This window comes from Tenrec ecaudatus, chromosome 3, assembly GCF_050624435.1.
Source record: "Tenrec ecaudatus isolate mTenEca1 chromosome 3, mTenEca1.hap1, whole genome shotgun sequence".
In the NCBI taxonomy this organism is placed as follows: domain Eukaryota; kingdom Metazoa; phylum Chordata; class Mammalia; order Afrosoricida; family Tenrecidae; genus Tenrec; species Tenrec ecaudatus.
In genome coordinates, this window is record NC_134532.1 from 62,895,922 (window position 1) to 62,912,536 (window position 16,615).

The window sequence follows — 16,615 nt, forward strand, 5'->3', positions numbered from 1 at the left end:
AAGCTTAGAAACTAGGGCACTCAAAAACATCAGACCAAGCAAAAGGACATCAACAGGCATTTCTGGAAATGATCGTGGAATGATCCAGGGACATGAATGGCAGGTCAACGTTTCCAGCATGTGCTCCTGTGAGATTGAGAAAGGGCCACGATTAGGTACATGTAAGATGCACGGACTTGAGAAACTTCCTTTTGTCAAAGGCCTCACGTGCACTGACATGCATAGGATGTTCTCTCCCTCTAGTGGTGGGGCGGGGACCTCTGAAATAGCATCCTGTCACAGCGTTATAGTCTTCAGAAACAGGCAATTCCATGAGAGTGTATTTTGTCCATAAAGCAGAAGTTTCCTTGGGTGTCCTGCTTTCTGTTACTTAGGTTCTAAAAATACCTCCAGTCTTCCTGTATTAAGGAATGTATGTCTCCTGAGTATGCTACATACCAGGGACAAGGTAACAAAGGCCTTCCACTCCTTTGGGTAGAGGGTGCCCATACTCACTTCTGATGAACAGGATTTCTGTCTATCTCATAGTCTTATCAAAGGCAGAAGCATGCTCAGCTCACAGGCTCTTCCTCTCCGATGCCCAGTTGGGCCAGAACACCTTAAATTACATGAAGAAGAGATGTCAAGAAGACTAAAAGCCACAGTAGAGACATTCAGAGGAGAAAAAAATTCATGGAATCTAGAGAGTGATCTGCAAGAAGGGCAACTGTTAAAAGATACATTTTGGAACCTCCCCTTTCCATTTTCTGTTGTTTCTCTCATTTTCCTCCTTAGACCTGTGAAAATACTTCTGCTGGACACATTTGGATCAGTCCTAATGGAATTGGAAAGGAGAAAAGACAGAAAAACAAATAATGACAATTGTACGTAGAATAACTAAAACTGACTCTAAGACGATATCGTGGGACTAAATCGTGTAATTGACAAGAGTATTAATGAGAATGAATCAATGATTAATTAATAATTATTGATCAAGAACTACAGGACTGTTGGTGTGAAGAATGCAGAGTATGCCGCTTTTGCTCTGCTCTGTAGTCAGTGATGCCAACTTGACGTGTCATTTCCGTTGTCTCCAAGGCAACTATGGAAGTCTGGCTTTTTTATAGTTTCCTTTTCTCTGCGAATTGCCATCAGATCTCCAGTTGTGCAAGCCTGTCTCTCACCTCACAATCTAATCCAACCAAGTGCTTCAACCTAACTCCTGAAATCTACTCAAATTGGGCTACTTCTCCTCTCCATTCTTTTACCCAGTTCATCACCATGTACTCCCGAGGCCCTCTATTCCATCATTGGCAAAATGCACTTTCCACAATACCTATGCCTTCCAACTAGTATTTTTTAGAAGCCTGTAACAGGTATATTGAGACATGCAAGGTTCCCAGTCTAACGGAGCTTATGGAGACAGAAGGCAAACATCAGAGTCTGGAGTACTACCTGGAGAATTAAACATAGATATTCTAGAGAAGGGTTGAATGGTACTTTTGTCGTGTGGGGATTTCAACAAAGGGTATGAGTTTGGAAGCAGGAAACGAAGTCCGCTGGGATGATAGGTACTTGCTATTGCAGACTTCATTGCACACACGGCGAGCTGTTTAGGTTCCTCCAAAGAGTGCGTAAACGCGCAACTGTAGGTTTAGCCCCTTTCCTCAACGCATCTCTGGGTAAATACAGTATTTCCTACATGAAATTATCTTATTTTGTTCATTTCATTCTTATATGTCTCTTTTCTATAGAAAGTAAATGCCATGAGCCTGTGAGCCACAGGGGCTGTAAGCCCAAGTCTAAAGATGTGTGAAGGGAGCTGAGTGATTGTGCGGGCGTGGTGATCCAGGAACGCGTCACGGCGATGCCCAGGTCGTTTACGCTCCACGAGTAAAGGAGCTAAAAGTCCCCGCCAAGCTGCTGCGGATCGGAACCTCAAGCACTAAACGCTTACCCTCCGATGGCGAGCACAACAGCTCAGCGCCACTAACCCGTCCAATACCCGACGAGGAGGAGCCACACCTCCCGACCCAGAAACCGACCAATCCGCTCCTACTTCTCCCCGCCCCTCCACGGCCGGGTTCCGGCGACCTTCGGGCCGCAAAGCTCCATGGAAGTGGTAGTCTTCCGGACCCAGCGTAGTTGTCTTCCGGTCCCAGCCTGTCGAGCTTTTCTCGCGTCTCCGAAACTACACCTCCCAGGAAGCCTCGCGGTGGAGGGACGCCGTGTCACGTGACCAGACTCTGGCTCGGCCATGGCGGCGCCCGTGCTTCGCCTGGGCTGTGCGGGAAGACGTGGGGCTTTAGCCGGCGTTGCCCGCGGCTCTCGCCGCCGGTCAGGGGCTCCGAATGGCTTCACGTTCGGCGGGCTCAGGGGACAGATTTCAGTGGCTCGGCCGCCACTGCTCACAGCCCAGGAGCCGAGGAAAGGGTATAAGCTATTTTATCCCTTGACAGCCCATGCGAGAGGCGGGCCGCGGGAAGGCAGAGGTGGTGGCAACTGCAGTCGAGTCGTCTTCTCCTGTGAGCTTTAGTGGGAGGTGGGGTGTTTTTGCGAAGATTTGTGAACCCTCAGTGGAAACACAAAAGAGGTCCTCTTGTCCCTGCCTCCACACAAAAGGCCGTCTTCAGATAGGATACGCACACGGGGAACTTGCGAGGGTGAAACCGCAAGCGGTTGTCGTGGCGCCAAGGCTGACCGACGGGAGTAGATTTACTTCCCTGATGTGATAAACGGTGGCACTAGCAGAGGCAGCCTATTGAGCCGACCTTAGCGAGGGCTGGGATGAGCCAGCCCGATCCGAATGGAACCTGTATGTACACGTTTTTGATTTAACACACGGAAAACAAACTCGCGCTTAGGCGCCCAGTGATCGTGGAGGACAGAGGAGAGCAGCCCCGTGGTGTTTTCAAGGCCGCTCTAAGGTGGTCGCCGGCCACCTCTATACCCCGTGTTGGGAACCGCCGACCTTTCGGCTTTCCGTTGTCAGCCGCGTCCTTTACCCACTGCCACCGAGGGCCCTTTGAGCTCTGCACACCGGTGGCTTAAAGTCATTCGCCAGAATACACTAGCGATACATGGAGGTAATTTTTAATGAACAAGGGAGCCCCAGTGATTGTGGTTACTCGTTCTGCTACCTGCAAGGTCAGTAGGTGAAAACTACCCACCGCTCCTGGGGAGAAAGACAACGCTTTCTACTCCGGTGCAGTTACAGCCTCAGGACCTCACTGGAGGCCGTTTTACCCTGCCCTGTAGGTTCGCCTCGGTGGCAGTGTGGTTTGTTTGTTTGGGTCTGTGTGTCGAGAAGTAGGAGACTGCAGCAAAGGGAAGATTCTTTTCTCCCTTGGTGATGGAGGAAGTTGTGCTTACTTTGTTAGGTGTCCGCGGAATAGCTGCTTATGCTTTATTATATAAGACAAATGCTTTCCTTCGACATACAGAAACACAAGACTCATTTCTAATATTTGGTTTATCCTTTGAGGTAATTAGGGAAATATCCAGAAGTAATTCTTTTCATAAATTAGATTCTCTGGATGAAAAAAACATTGCTTTTCTCACGCAAACTGTGAAACTACTTTGAATAATTCATCAGTCAATGCAGAATTTCTAATGAACTCTTAATTTATTTCCCCTCAGTTAAAAGCCATGTTTCTGCACCTTCAAAAGGAACGAATCTTCTGTTAGAAGATTCTAAAAAGAGATACATGTAGAGCCTCATGTTGAAATTATTAAAACAAAACTTCATATAGGTGAACAAAAGTCTGGATAATACAGAGGGTTGCTTGGGAGAAAGCCTAGTAAGAACAGACAGGTGAAGAGAGTGTAGAAAGACCACCTGGGGATTGCCCAGCATGCCTCACTGTCAGGGAGAATGAGCACACTTAGCAGGACCTGGAGAGAGCTGTGAAAGGAAGAAATGGCACAGAGATACCTGAGTAGGAGCGTCGGGATTAGAGAGCGGATCGTAACACTTAACAGCTCCAGGATTGGAGAGCAACTAAGGCAGAACAAACAAGCAACGCGGAACCTGACACTAGATTTTAGGAATTTAAAATTACTTGGGGACCCTTAAAATTCAACGGATTAATGTTTTTCTAGGCACAAAATTCCCAGGAGGAATACAATTTTTGTGGTGATCTGTTTTACCTGTGTCTTTCTGTTGACTCTGTATTCAGGATAATGTTATCAAATAGATCAACAACCTGAGAGTCCATTTCTTTTTTTAATAATGAGGTTTGGAATGATTTATTTACTGTTATCCCTCTACTAATAAATCTGGATGTTTATGGTAATTTTAAATAATGTTCATAAGATCCGTTTCATTTACTGAATGATGAATTGATAGGGGACAGGTAATTTAGCAAATGTGGCTTTACACTGCAGTCAGCCAAGCACTCGTCACTTAGCCATTTCTAAATTGTTTAAGATGCCGAATCGTTCCCTTCTCTATCACCTTTTTATTTGCACAGTGACATTTCCTACTTCCATGTAGGAAATGAATTCTATTTTGCCAATCTTGTTACGAGGTGTTCATTTTTTTATTTCGTCACCAATAAAATAGGACACATTTTTGTAATGGAAGGGTATAAACTTTCATGAAGTTAAAAACAGCAGTAGGAAATGAGTAGGCTTCAGCCTCAGAAACACATGCATAACTACTTGTTAATTTTGTGTCTTTCTCTTTAGTGCACGTGAATGGGAAGCTGTGGTAGGTCTGGAAATTCATGCACAGATTTCCTCCAACTCTAAGCTCTTCTCTGGATCGCAAGTTCACTTTGCAGCACCCCCAAATTCTTTGGTTTCTTTTTTTGATGCCTCTCTGCCTGGAACTTTGCCGGTAAGTCTTACTTAATCTTATTTTTATTAAGAAAATACCCATGTGTTCTTGAACATGGATGACTTCCTTGTGCCATATCCAGACTCTTAAGATAAACTTTGTTTATAGAAGTTTGGATAAAGTGAGAGAATGTCAATGGCTTCTAAAGCCCTTTCTCTAAAATTCTGTCCCTTAAGTGTAAAAGCTGTCCCTTCCTACTTTTTTTTTTCTTTTTTTTCCACTTGTTTTCAAACCATTTAGAATGCCTACTACAGCCTTGTGAGTCCTATTCAAGGTCAATGTGAGCCAGAATTGACTAGCTGCTAGTGGGTTTAAGCCAGGCGTCCTCAAACTGTGGCCCGCGGGCCACATGCGGCCCACTGAGGACATTTATCCTGCCCGCCTGGTGTTTTTACCCCATTTGTTTGTTTGTTTGTTTTTTACTTCAAAATAAGATATGTGCAGTGTGCATAGGAATTTGTTCTTAGTTTTTTGTTTTAATCTAGTCCGGCCCTCCAATGGGTCTGAGGGATAGTGAACTGGCCCCTGTTAAAAAGTTTGAGGACCCTTGGTTTAAGCACGAGTGAGAGCCAACAGCTGATGCCGGACAGACAGACAGACTGCAACACAAACATGCATGAAAATCCTTGCCTTTGAGTCAGTCACAGATGAGTGGGGCAGATGTGTCTTGTAAAGAAATATAGTACAGTGTGACTGCTCCTGTGAGGTTATTGACTGGGGGATGGTTTGAAACCCAGAGGAGGGATTCCTAGATTAGTAAAGGGAAGGACTGGGTGGGAAATTAGGGTGGAGGGATGGCTGCTCAGGAGGAGTTGTGGCAAAGGTACTGTAGGAGAAGCCAAGTCGGATCTAATCAGGCAGGAAGAAGAGGAGGAGTCTAGTCGAAGCATACCAAATTAAGAGTAGATTTGCCATCCCTTTATTCTTTTTTAATAGATGGTAGTTATGCCCTATAACAAAACTTGTTGAACTGTGGGGTCGTGAACATGTTGGCAACAGTAAAAGGTTCTCAACGCCCAACAACCAAAAAAATCATTCAAAGCCAACTTTCCAAAAATAATTTTTGGAATGGCCCTAAACATGCTTCTGTCGTGTTGTACTTTATAGCTATGCAAAGCAGTGTTCTCAGCACTGACAGTTCTAGAATAAAAATATCGATCAACTTTGCAAAGTGCTTAAGGTTCTCTCCATCCTTCGGTAGCCAACATTCCGCCAAGATTTAATTCTTCCTGTTAAGTAAACAAGACCATCCCATTAATCTGAAAGTTGCATTCATCTTTAATAAACGGTGACATTATATGTACACAAAGGAATTGTTTTAAGGTAAATGTTGTTATGCTTTATTATCAGTGAATATTTGATTTGTATGCCTATTTCATATGCTGACATACCTCGACTTGTGTAAACGGTTTTCAGGTGAAGGGGTCACGAGTGGGAAAAGTTTAAGAGTCCCTGCTCCGTAGAATTGTCCCCCGCACTGAATCCATAGATACCCAGCCATTGCTTTTGTAGGAAGTACGGTCGTTTGAGACTTCCCATCACAGCATTTCATCCACCTGTCAGCATCGTGATTTGTTTCTTGTATTTCTGCTTAAAGCTACCTTATTTCGAATATATGGTTGATTCACTTTGAACTCATGCCCAATGGCACTGTAACGCACACCTGGACACAGCTTATCTGATGCTCATGTTTTCTCCCAGAGCCTACTCGCTGCCGTTTTGTCCGTAGAAGCAGGGAGCAGCACTTGCGTGTTACACTTGGGGGGTCCACGAAGTGAGCACCAAGACCCACAAAAATGTGCACATGATCAGGAAGGTGGTTTTCTCGGGGCAAGGCTCATCCATTGCACTCCGGGTGTACTGACCCCTGGGATCTCCCCAAATGCGGGAATCTCGACTGCATAGTTTGTGGTAGTGGGGGACTGCGTTTGCGCTCTCCCTGTTAAAATGAAGAAGAAGAAGAAGAAGAAAAATGTGCAAAACCTGGTGGCACTAAATCCGCTGTGAGGTGGACGTTGTGAACAAGAAGGCAGAGCCTTCACTGCCTTGCTCTAGCTCAGCTCTGTGTGGGCATGTGCGGTGGTGGCTCATACTTCCCCCTGCGCCCCACATGCCCACAAATCACCGTGACAGCATCATTAGTATTGATTTTGGCAAGTAGGTGGATTTGCAAATAAAACATCATAAGTAATGGGGATAGACTATACTTAGCTGTTTGTTAATACAAATATTCAGTTGTTCTTTCTGCGCTTTTCTTCATAATTCAGCCAACTATTTGAAAATCTATGCTAAAAACCTTGCCAGTGGGTACACTAGGCCCAGTGATTATCAGGTTTAATGAAGCTGAGTAATGATCTTAACTCAGTGCGTATTGTGGTTGACTTTTATCTCCATTGAGCACTTGGCTGTTTTCAATAACCATGATTGTTATTGACCCTAACATCTTCTGCAACAGATGCTGTGTCCTTTGTCTATACTTCATAGATCCTAAAAGCACAAGTAAGGCCCAGACCCTGTAGTATCTAGTGGGCGTGGGCTTCCCTGGACCATTCTTGAAGGGACTGCACAGGAGGTGGTGGTCTGGATACAGGAAGGAGTGCTTTGTCGTGGATGGATTCCATGTTCTCCAATGCAAGGGAGTTGCAGTTAAACTGAACACTGGTGAGCCTGGGGGCAGAGGTGCACCTCTCCTACAGTCATTGCCCAGAGAGGCAGGTTGTGGCCAGTGTCCCCAGTGTGTCTTGTCCCTGGGCCTCGAGTTGTATTGGGGCAGCAGCTCTGTCTTGGAATGGTTTCTTTACTGTATTCTTCATGGAGGACTCCCACGCCCACACACTGTCTGGAGGGTCGCTGTTTTCTCGGTGCTTCTGTCACGGAAATACCACAGGCTGGGCCTTCAATGTCAAGCATTTATTTTCTTAGGAGATGCGAAGTCTTGATTCAGGGCACCAGCTACTGGGGAGGGACTCTGCTGGGGACTCTTGGGGGAGGGAATCATTGTCTCAATTTGTCTAGCTGGTCATCCTTGGAATTCTTAGACTTGTGGCTACAAATAGTTCCAGTCTGCCTTCATCCTCGCATAGAATTGGCCATCCTTTAGCTCTGCTTTTTTTTTTCTGTGCCTAATCTGCTCTTTAGGAGTCTTGGTGGCTTAGTGGTTATGGTTTGGGCTGCAAACTGTAAGGTCGGCAGTTCAAAACCACCAGCAGCTCCTCCGAAGAAAGATGGGGCTTTCCACTCCCATGAAGACTTACATCTCAGAAACTTACAGGGACAGTTCTACCGTGCCCTGTAGTGTCACTATATGGCAGCATTGACTCGATGGCAGTGTGTTGTTTTTGTTTTTTTATGTTTTAATCTGAACTTCTATCCAGGCAGTCCCTGGGCTATGAACCATTTGACTTACATATAATCCCTAGTTATTAACCAAATCTATCCCTCAAAGCCTATTACATTAAAAAACCAAGGTCTATATAATAATTCGTAATAACAAATGCTGGGTACCTGGCAACACACACCAAAACATTTTATTACTGTGTTGTTATGTGAAAGCTGTTGGCATTTATCTGGAAGTGTTCATGTATTTTATGCACAGATAGGTACACTACACACTATGTACTAAGACAGATTTGACCAATGGATATTGGGTATAAACCGTTCTAACTGTTCAGGTGACCTACAGACCCAACTTAGAGACAGACTTGGGCACAGGTCTGGGGACTGCCTAACTCCAAAGTGATTGGCTTATAGCACGCCTTGTGTCCTGTTGCCGTAGTTGGGCTGCTAACAAAAAGGTCAACAGTTCGACACCACCAGCTGCTCCGAAGGAGAAAGAAGAGGCTTTCTACTCCTGTAAGACATTGCACTCTCAGAAGCGCACAGGGCCAGTCCTCCCCTGTCCTGTGGGGTCATTATGAGGCAGTGAGCTTTTGAGAACATAGCATTTCAGTGGGACTATGTCCACCAGCACAGAGGTTAGGATTTATATCATGTATGCGTTTAGGTAGAATTAAGTCCCTAAACAACAGCCACCTCGGATTTGTTGTCATCTCTTTCCTGGGGAGCAGGTCTCTCTCTCTCTCTCTCTCTCTCTCTCTCTCTGTCTCTCTCTGTTTTTCTGGCTAACATAAAAAAGGAGAGACGCTTTTTCAGTTATGCCTTGCAAGGGTTGCTTATTGAGTGTTCTTTCTGGGATCGAGTCTCAGATCCAGTAGAAAGGAAGTAATACTCAGCCTGGGGGATGAAAGGCACTTTATTACAGCCTTTCCCTTTCCCTCCGGATTGATGGATTTATCTTCCCTGCTTGGTAGTTGCCCATTGTCACGAGACAAGGCGTACACTTGAGTTCTTTGTCGGTTCTTCCAGCTGGGAGGGTGGTAGCGAGTTGGATCCTTCTTGTAGTTACATTTAGAAACAGACTCACCGGAAGATAGGTGTGTCTTTTGTATATAGGCTTTTCAGACCGTTCTCCTAAGCGGCCAATTATTACAGACAATTTCAAGGAACGGAAATGTCAGCAGGCTTTGAGAGCCTTCTTGCCATAAGCTGAAGACGGAGGGCTTGGCCCGGTGATGGGCTTATCAGGGAAACAGTGCAGGCGTTGCGGTGTTTGGGCTTCGAGAGCACGGCTTACCGTAAGTAAATGGCACACAAGACAGGGGATGCAGCTTGTGCTTGAGCTTGTATTTGTCTCTCCTTTTCTGAGCTTGCAGGCTTATGGGCCATTCTCCAGACAGAACCGACCTGACCGTGACGGAAACATACTTTCTGAAATGGCCCCTGTCAGCGTGAGCTCGCACTCAGCGTCGTCTCGCTCACTTTGTGTTGTGCTGCGTACGTTAGGTACCGTCGAGTCGGCCCCAGCTCATAGCTGCCCCGTGGACAACAGAACCAAGCACTCCCAGTCTGGGCCGTCCGCACCATCACTGCGTCTGAGCTAGTGTTGTTGCGCAGGAGCCCTAGTGGTGTGGTTACCTGGTGAGCTGCGGACTGCGAGGTCAGCAGTTCGAAACGAGCAGCCGCTCTGCAGGAGAAAGACAGGCTTTCTCCTCCCGTAAAGAAGCACAGTTTGGGAAACACAGGGGCGGTTCTACCCTGTCTTGTCTGTCGGGTGGCTGTGAGTCACTCACAGAGCATGTGACCTTGTGGACCACGCCATGGTTCTCCACCCCTGAGATCCTAACTCTGCAGCTGTAAGCAAGCCAATGATGTGAGCGCATATTTCTGTTGATAGGCTTTAGAGTAGGACAGTATGTTGTTATTAATGTATTTAGAGCGAGTAGTAGGTATGATTCATTGTGGTGCTTTCTCTGCCGAAGGCCTCACTTTTTTTCCTTTCTCCTGCTTGTTCTCCTTCCTCAAACTCAGCTGTGGCTCCTCTCGTGGCCGTTTGCCTCTCCCCAGCCGCTGACTGTGGTCTCGCTCCCGGTTCCTTCCTTTGCCCTCATTTTTGCTGGTTCCCCTTGTCCTCCTGCGCTATCTCGTTGACCCTCAAATAAAGCCACTATCTCTCTTCTGGGCAGCAAATCTGTATTTCTAACTCTCCACTGGACATTTTCATCTGAATGATTCAGTGGCTTCTCAAATCCAGTAGTTCTAATATGGGGCCTATTATCTTTTCTCTTCAAAGTTTTACAGCCTCCTGACAAAAGAATAAATCAACAAATAAGTGAGGGAGAAACATAGTTTGTTCAGAAACGATGTTAGGGAGAGAAGTGTGTGTGTGTGTGTGTCTTGTGACACACACATGTATATGTATCAAGGAAGCCACAAAAATCAGTAGGAAGAGGACGGTTTATTTAATTGATGGTGTGGGAGATGAGATAGCTTTCCAGGGGTGTGTTTTAATTAGAACTCTTCATACATACATCTGTGCAAAATTTACAAGCATATACAAGTTCAATGTACGATGAAACCCAGGGGGAGAATACAGGAAAAATGCCCAAGGAAAAGTGGTCAGACTCGTAGTCTTGATTTACTCCTATCAAACCACACAGAATGGTTTCCCAGAACTGAAGGACTCGCGTCTCCCAGTCAGAAGGACTCACTACCTATCCAGCACTGGAGTAAGCATAGTCTCACATCCAGGCACTGGCGTCCTCCTGACATTTATGATACAAACACCAGGCATAAAGATCAAGAGCTGAAGCAGGTGGGGGCATGGGGGATAGTGTGTGAGCGCTGCTTCCAAAGGATTGGGAATCAGAAAGGCATCATCAGGCTTCTTCTCCACAGGACTTCAAACGGGAAGAGAACAGAGCAGGGCCCTTCACATTGCTGGGGGAAAGCCTGCTAACCTACAGTTGTGTCCCCAGCACCGTCAGTCAGAAGTGAGATAGGGCAAGGACACTCCGACAGACGGGGTCTCCACACGGCCGTCCATCGCCACGTGGTCTCCCACCGAACAGCAGTGGGGATGTGCCAGGAGCCTGCTCTGCCCCAGGGCCCGAGGGCAGAGGAAAGGAGAGGATGGATGCTTCTAGAAGAAAGAAGAAACCTCTGCTGTTGACCCTGTAGGGGATTGTTTATGGAGCAGAGCTGATCCATAGGTTTTCTGAGGCTGCTGATCTTTATGGAAGCAGACGGTCACCTCTTCTGCTGAGCTGCTCGCCCAACGCTTAATCCACTGTGCCGCCAGAGCGCATGAAGAGAGGTGCGGTAGAAAATGAAGAGGTGGGAGTATCGGCTGCCTGAAAAGGGATTTGACACGTAAGCTGGAGTATTCTGTCAGTTAGTTGTACTGTGGTGGCCCCGGAATGGGAAGTGCTACCGACGGTATTTCACATGCCAGCAGGGTGGCCGAGCCTCCAGACTGAGGCGGGCAGAAGGAAGCCGTGGCAGTCTGCTTCTGAAAAGCAGCTGATGAAAACCCACAACAGCACGCTCCCCACCACAGCATATTTGCTCTGAACATGTCCTCAGAAGGATCAGTCGCTGGAGGAGGATGGGTATTTGCCAAGGAGTAGGCCAGCCAAGGCGAGGACCACCTCTGAGAGATTGGTTGGTTTAAGCAGTCACAACACCGGAGTCAGATCGTGAGGGTGACCCAGGACCTGGCAAGGTTTTGTTCTGTTGCACATACAGTTGTCTGAGGTGGAGTGGTTACGGAGCTATCTTTTTCTGTCTCTCTGCAGACGAAGGAGCCCTGGTAGCACTGTCCTGTAAGCATTGGACTACTAACCTGAAGATCAGTGGTTCAAACCCAGCAGCTGCTCCTCAGAAGAAAGATAAGGCTGTCTGCTCTCATAAAGATTCACAGCCTCGGAAACCCTAGAGAGCAGCTTTAGTCTGTCTGATAGGGTCTCTATCTGAGTCAAAAAGGTTTCAGTGACTGGGCGGTCTTCAGCAAAATGGCAGCTAGCAGCCCCACACAGGTGCCCTTCTGCTGATGACTGTTTTTCTCCCTGACCCCAAAGTTCAAGCAGTGAAGGTGCCCCCTCCGCAGCCCTACCCTCCGCTGACCTGAGGAGGCGTAGTCCCACCCACATTCTGGAGTGTCCCCACTCGGCGCATGTGCATCTGGGGGCGAAGTGGCCTACCGGACTTTTTTCTCCCTGAGAGGATAGGCTTCGGTGTTAGCCACCTTATCATTTGGGGCCCTTAGGGGACATGTTCTTATTCTTGAATAGAAATATAACAGAGTAGCAAGCAAGGGCCAGTTCTAATGACCTAGAATACGACAGAAATATTTCCCACTGTCTGTTTTTATTCTCTCACCATATCACTGATGTGAGTTATCTCTTGGGAATGGAGTGGGCCAGGTCTGTGGCTCCCTGTCCTGGAGTCACAGTACAGCGACCGCGTAAGGGATGCTGCAGTGTTTGTTCACGAAGTTTGCCCCTTTTCCAGACGTAGGAATGACTTTCACATGAACAGAGAGAACGATGAGGCTTTCTTTCTATGCCCATGAAGAGTCGCAGCCTTGGAAACCCACGGGCTAGCCAGCCCTGCCCTGCCTTAGGGGTCCCAGGGCCACTATGAGTTGAAATCAACTTGGCGCCAGCGCATTTCTGTTTTTACTTAAATGGAAAATGGCCAAGATGTCTTGTCCTGCAGTACACAGTATTTCCCAGAGGCCTCTTGGCACCACCTATTACTTAAAAATAAGAGGTGTTAGATCATTGGGGGATCACCCTCTTGAAGCTGTGTTACATGGTTGTTTTGTTTGTTTTTCAGTGTCTGAAACCCAGGATTGATGACCCTGTGGAGACAGCAAGTAGCTTAATAAGGGTCTTGGGGAAGAGGGGGGCAGTGGTGATGGCGGGGTGAAGGGCAGGCGATGTCAAGGAGAAAGGAATGTTTGGAAACTGGTTGTGGTAGCAAATAACAATTCTGCCGGTTGTGATTGAACTATGGAATGACAGATGTATTTATTCCCAATCGATCCATTTTAAAAAGCTGGATGCAGAGCGAGGCCGCCGTGCTTGCCGCTAGCCTAGGACTTGGCAGCGGCAGGGCAGGTTGGGGGCTGGTGTTTGCTGTTGTGTTATTTTAAACTACATGCATATGGTAGTTTGTCAGGAACCTAAACATTGCACTTAAAAGAATCCAGGGAAGAAAATGTCACCAATGACTCCTGAGAAAGATGCAGATGCCCCCAGATAGCCCCGGACCACCCACCTGCTTCACCTGGGGGAGATGAATCTCTCCTTCCGAGTGTAGAAGAGCTCCATGTTTGTTCATTGAAGGCTGAGGATACTGTTATCCGATCCCCATGCTGTCACCAACCCACTCCCCTGGAAGCACAGGGGCGGTTCTTCCCTGTCCTCAAGGTTGCTATGAGTCAACATCAACACGGTGGCAGTGAGTTTGAGGAGTTTTTAATTTTAATGTTCCTTGTGTGCAGTGTGTGGGTGGTGAACTCCCGTAGTTTCGCATGCCCGGATGCTGTCTCCTTCCCACGTGGGTGCGTGGAAAACACCCAGGGATGGCTGTTTCCCTGGGCACCTTGAAGACATGGGTGCCGTGCTCTACACATCTCTGACTGCTGATGAGAAGCCTTCTCTCTGTGGAGAAGCTCAGCTCTCTCTCTGGGTACTTGTGCCATCGCGTGTCCACGTGTAGATTTGCTTGGATCTGTCCCGCTCGCTCGCTCGCTCGCTCGCTCTGCTGCGTGATTTTTCAGTGGGAGGACTGTGCTGTAGACTGTGGACTTAGCAGTGACCTGGGGCAGGGCCCCTGGGACTTCACTGTGTTCATGTGTCACCCCAGACAGCCACCCAGCGTGGACAGGGCCAATGTTCATGCCCCACAGCCAAGCCAGTTCCAGGGCCCCTGTTGTTGTTAGGGCCCACCAGGCTGACCTTGGACTTCCAGTGACCCCACGGGACAGAAGGGAACTGCCCCTGGGGTTTTCTAGGCGGCAGTCCTTACAGCACCAGGTCCCCAGAGCTTTCTCCTGTTGGCACAGCCAGTCACTGGAGTAGCAGCTGCCTGCCTAATGGCTGACTCGCCAGGGCTCCGTAGGTCATGGCTGGGCTCTGATTTCTGAGCACGTGAGGGCCTGCTTTCCACACCCAGGTCTCCACGTAGTAGCAGGAGGGCTTCTGACTGGATCAAGATTGGGGGGCTCCTCCCAGCTACATGAGAGGTCTGCTCCTGCTCCCCACCTGCTGCTCCTATCCCTAGCCTTCCGCTCGCAGGATGTGAAATCTCAGCATCGGGTGTCCCTTCAGCCTGGATGGTAAGTGGATGGTACATCGGCTCGTGTGTGTGTTGAGGGCCTACTCTGTGATCAGCCCTGCAGTGCTTTACCTGTGCTACCTTAGTTTAACTTCTTCTTTTTAAAATAAATCATTTTATTGGGGCTCTTATGCCTCTTACAACGATCCATACCTCAGTTATATTAAGCACATTTGTACGTATGTTACCGTCATCATTTCCAAACAGTTTTTCTATTTGAACCCTTGGTATCAGCTCCTCTTTTTATCCTTCCTTGCCCTCACCGCCCACCCTCGTGAACCCCTGATCAGTTATTTTAATTTTTCTATCTTATACAGCCCACTGTCTCCCTTCACCCACATTTCTGTTGTTTGTTACCACCCTGGGGGTGGGGAGGGAGGCGATTATACGTCAATCATTGCAATTGGTTCCCCCTTTCTCCCTCTTCTCCCCACACACCTTCCCTCTACCCTCATGGTATCACTACTCCCATTATTGCTCCTGAGGGGCTATCTGTCCTGGCTTCTGTGTGTTGAGAGTTCTTGTCTGGACCAGTGTAAATGCTCTGGTCTAGCCAGATTTGTAAGATAGAACTGGGGTCATGATAGTGGTGGTGGTGGTGGTGGGGGAGGGGCATTACAGAGCTAGAGGAATATTGTGTGTTTTATCGATGCTATATTGCACCTTGGCTTACTTGTTCCTTCCTTGTGACCCTTCTGTGAAGGGATGTCCAACTGTCTATAGATGGGCTTTAGATCTCCATTCCAAACCCCCTTGTTCACATAGAAATGGTTCTTTGGGGTCTTCTGATGCCTGATCCCATGGACACCTCATGATCACATGGGTTTGTTTGCTTCTTCCATGTGGGCTTAGTTGCTGCCCTGCTAGATGACCGCTTGTTTAACCTCAAGCCTTTAAGACCCCAGACACTATATCTTCTAATAGCTAGACAACATCAGTTTTCTTCACCACTTTAGCTTATGCACCCATGTTGTCTTCAATGGTCGTGTCATCACAGAATGCCAGATTATTAGAACAAAGTGTTCTTGTGTTGAGGGAGAACTTGAATAGAGGCCCAATGTCCATCTGCTACCTTAATACTGAACCTATAAATATGTGTACATAAGCCTATATCCCTATTGTTATATATTAATATATTGACATATGTACATGCTTATGTTTATACTTCTATAAATATACGTTGCCTCCTAGTTCTTTCCTCTATTTCCTTATACTTTCTTCCTGCCCCACTATCATGTTCAACCTTCATTCGGCTCTCTGTACTTTCTCTCGGCTACGTTTTCCTGCATACAGACCTGAAACTATTCATAGGCTATTTTTTGTTTTGTTTCTTTTTTCACATGTCTATCTATGTAAGATCGGCAGGACAAACAATCCTGAGGAGAAAACAATGGAACCAACAGTTCTGGTGGGACATGGTAGAGAAGGATGGGGGTGGGGGGCGGGGAGGAGGAAGCCAACAGACCCAGGGACAAGGGAACAACAGGAGATCTAAAAATCAATGGCAAAAAAGGCATAGAATGCCTGGTGGGGTTTGACTTTAGTTTAACTTCATCGCCACCCTCAGAGGATGCTTCTGTCATTGTGTCAATTAGAAGTCAATGGAGAAGCCAAGGTGCAAACCCAGTAGGCAGATTTTAGGAGCCCTGGTGCTGCAGGGGATAAACACTGACTCACTGGCCAAAGGGTCTTCCGTTCAAACCAACCAGCTGCTCTGTGGAAGAACACTGGCGCGGTAGTATGCTTCTGTAACTTAGCCCTCAGAAACCGTTGGGGGTAGTTCTACCCTGTCTTATACACCCCAGACCCAAACCCACTGCCATGCAGCCATCCCTTACAGAGTTCTTGGAATCATTATAAGTCGTATAGGAGCAGGCAGCTTCATATTCCTCTTGTGGGCCGATTTGAATGGCTGACCTTGAGGCTGGCAGCCCATGTCCAACCCCCAGGGCTACCAGGGCCCCTTACCCTGCCCTGTTCCGTTACTCATTGGCAGTAGGTTTACATTGTGTTGTTGCTGTCTCTTGGTTAGTCTGTCTTCAATGTGCACACCCTTAGCCCCTTCTTGCCCTTCCTCGTGAGCTCCTCCCAGGGATAGGAGACTTGAAACATCCA

At 47.4% G+C, this 16,615-nt stretch overlaps 1 protein-coding gene and 1 non-coding gene across 2 annotated transcripts in view; both read left to right on the top strand.

The window, feature by feature from the left end:
• The first annotated feature begins 2,209 nt into the window (after window positions 1-2,209).
• The window catches only part of GATB (glutamyl-tRNA amidotransferase subunit B), an 85,840-nt gene continuing 71,434 nt past the window's right edge, over window positions 2,210-16,615 (top strand). The window contains exons 1-2 of the mRNA XM_075543703.1: window positions 2,210-2,412; window positions 4,669-4,819. Coding sequence (XP_075399818.1) covers window positions 2,237-2,412; window positions 4,669-4,819 — 327 coding nt within the window. The 5' untranslated portion in view covers window positions 2,210-2,236. The remainder of the gene's footprint in view (window positions 2,413-4,668; window positions 4,820-16,615) is intronic.
• Window positions 6,604-6,762, top strand: LOC142443862 (U1 spliceosomal RNA). The gene has a single exon (XR_012783593.1). It is a non-coding gene; the product is annotated as a U1 spliceosomal RNA (small nuclear RNA).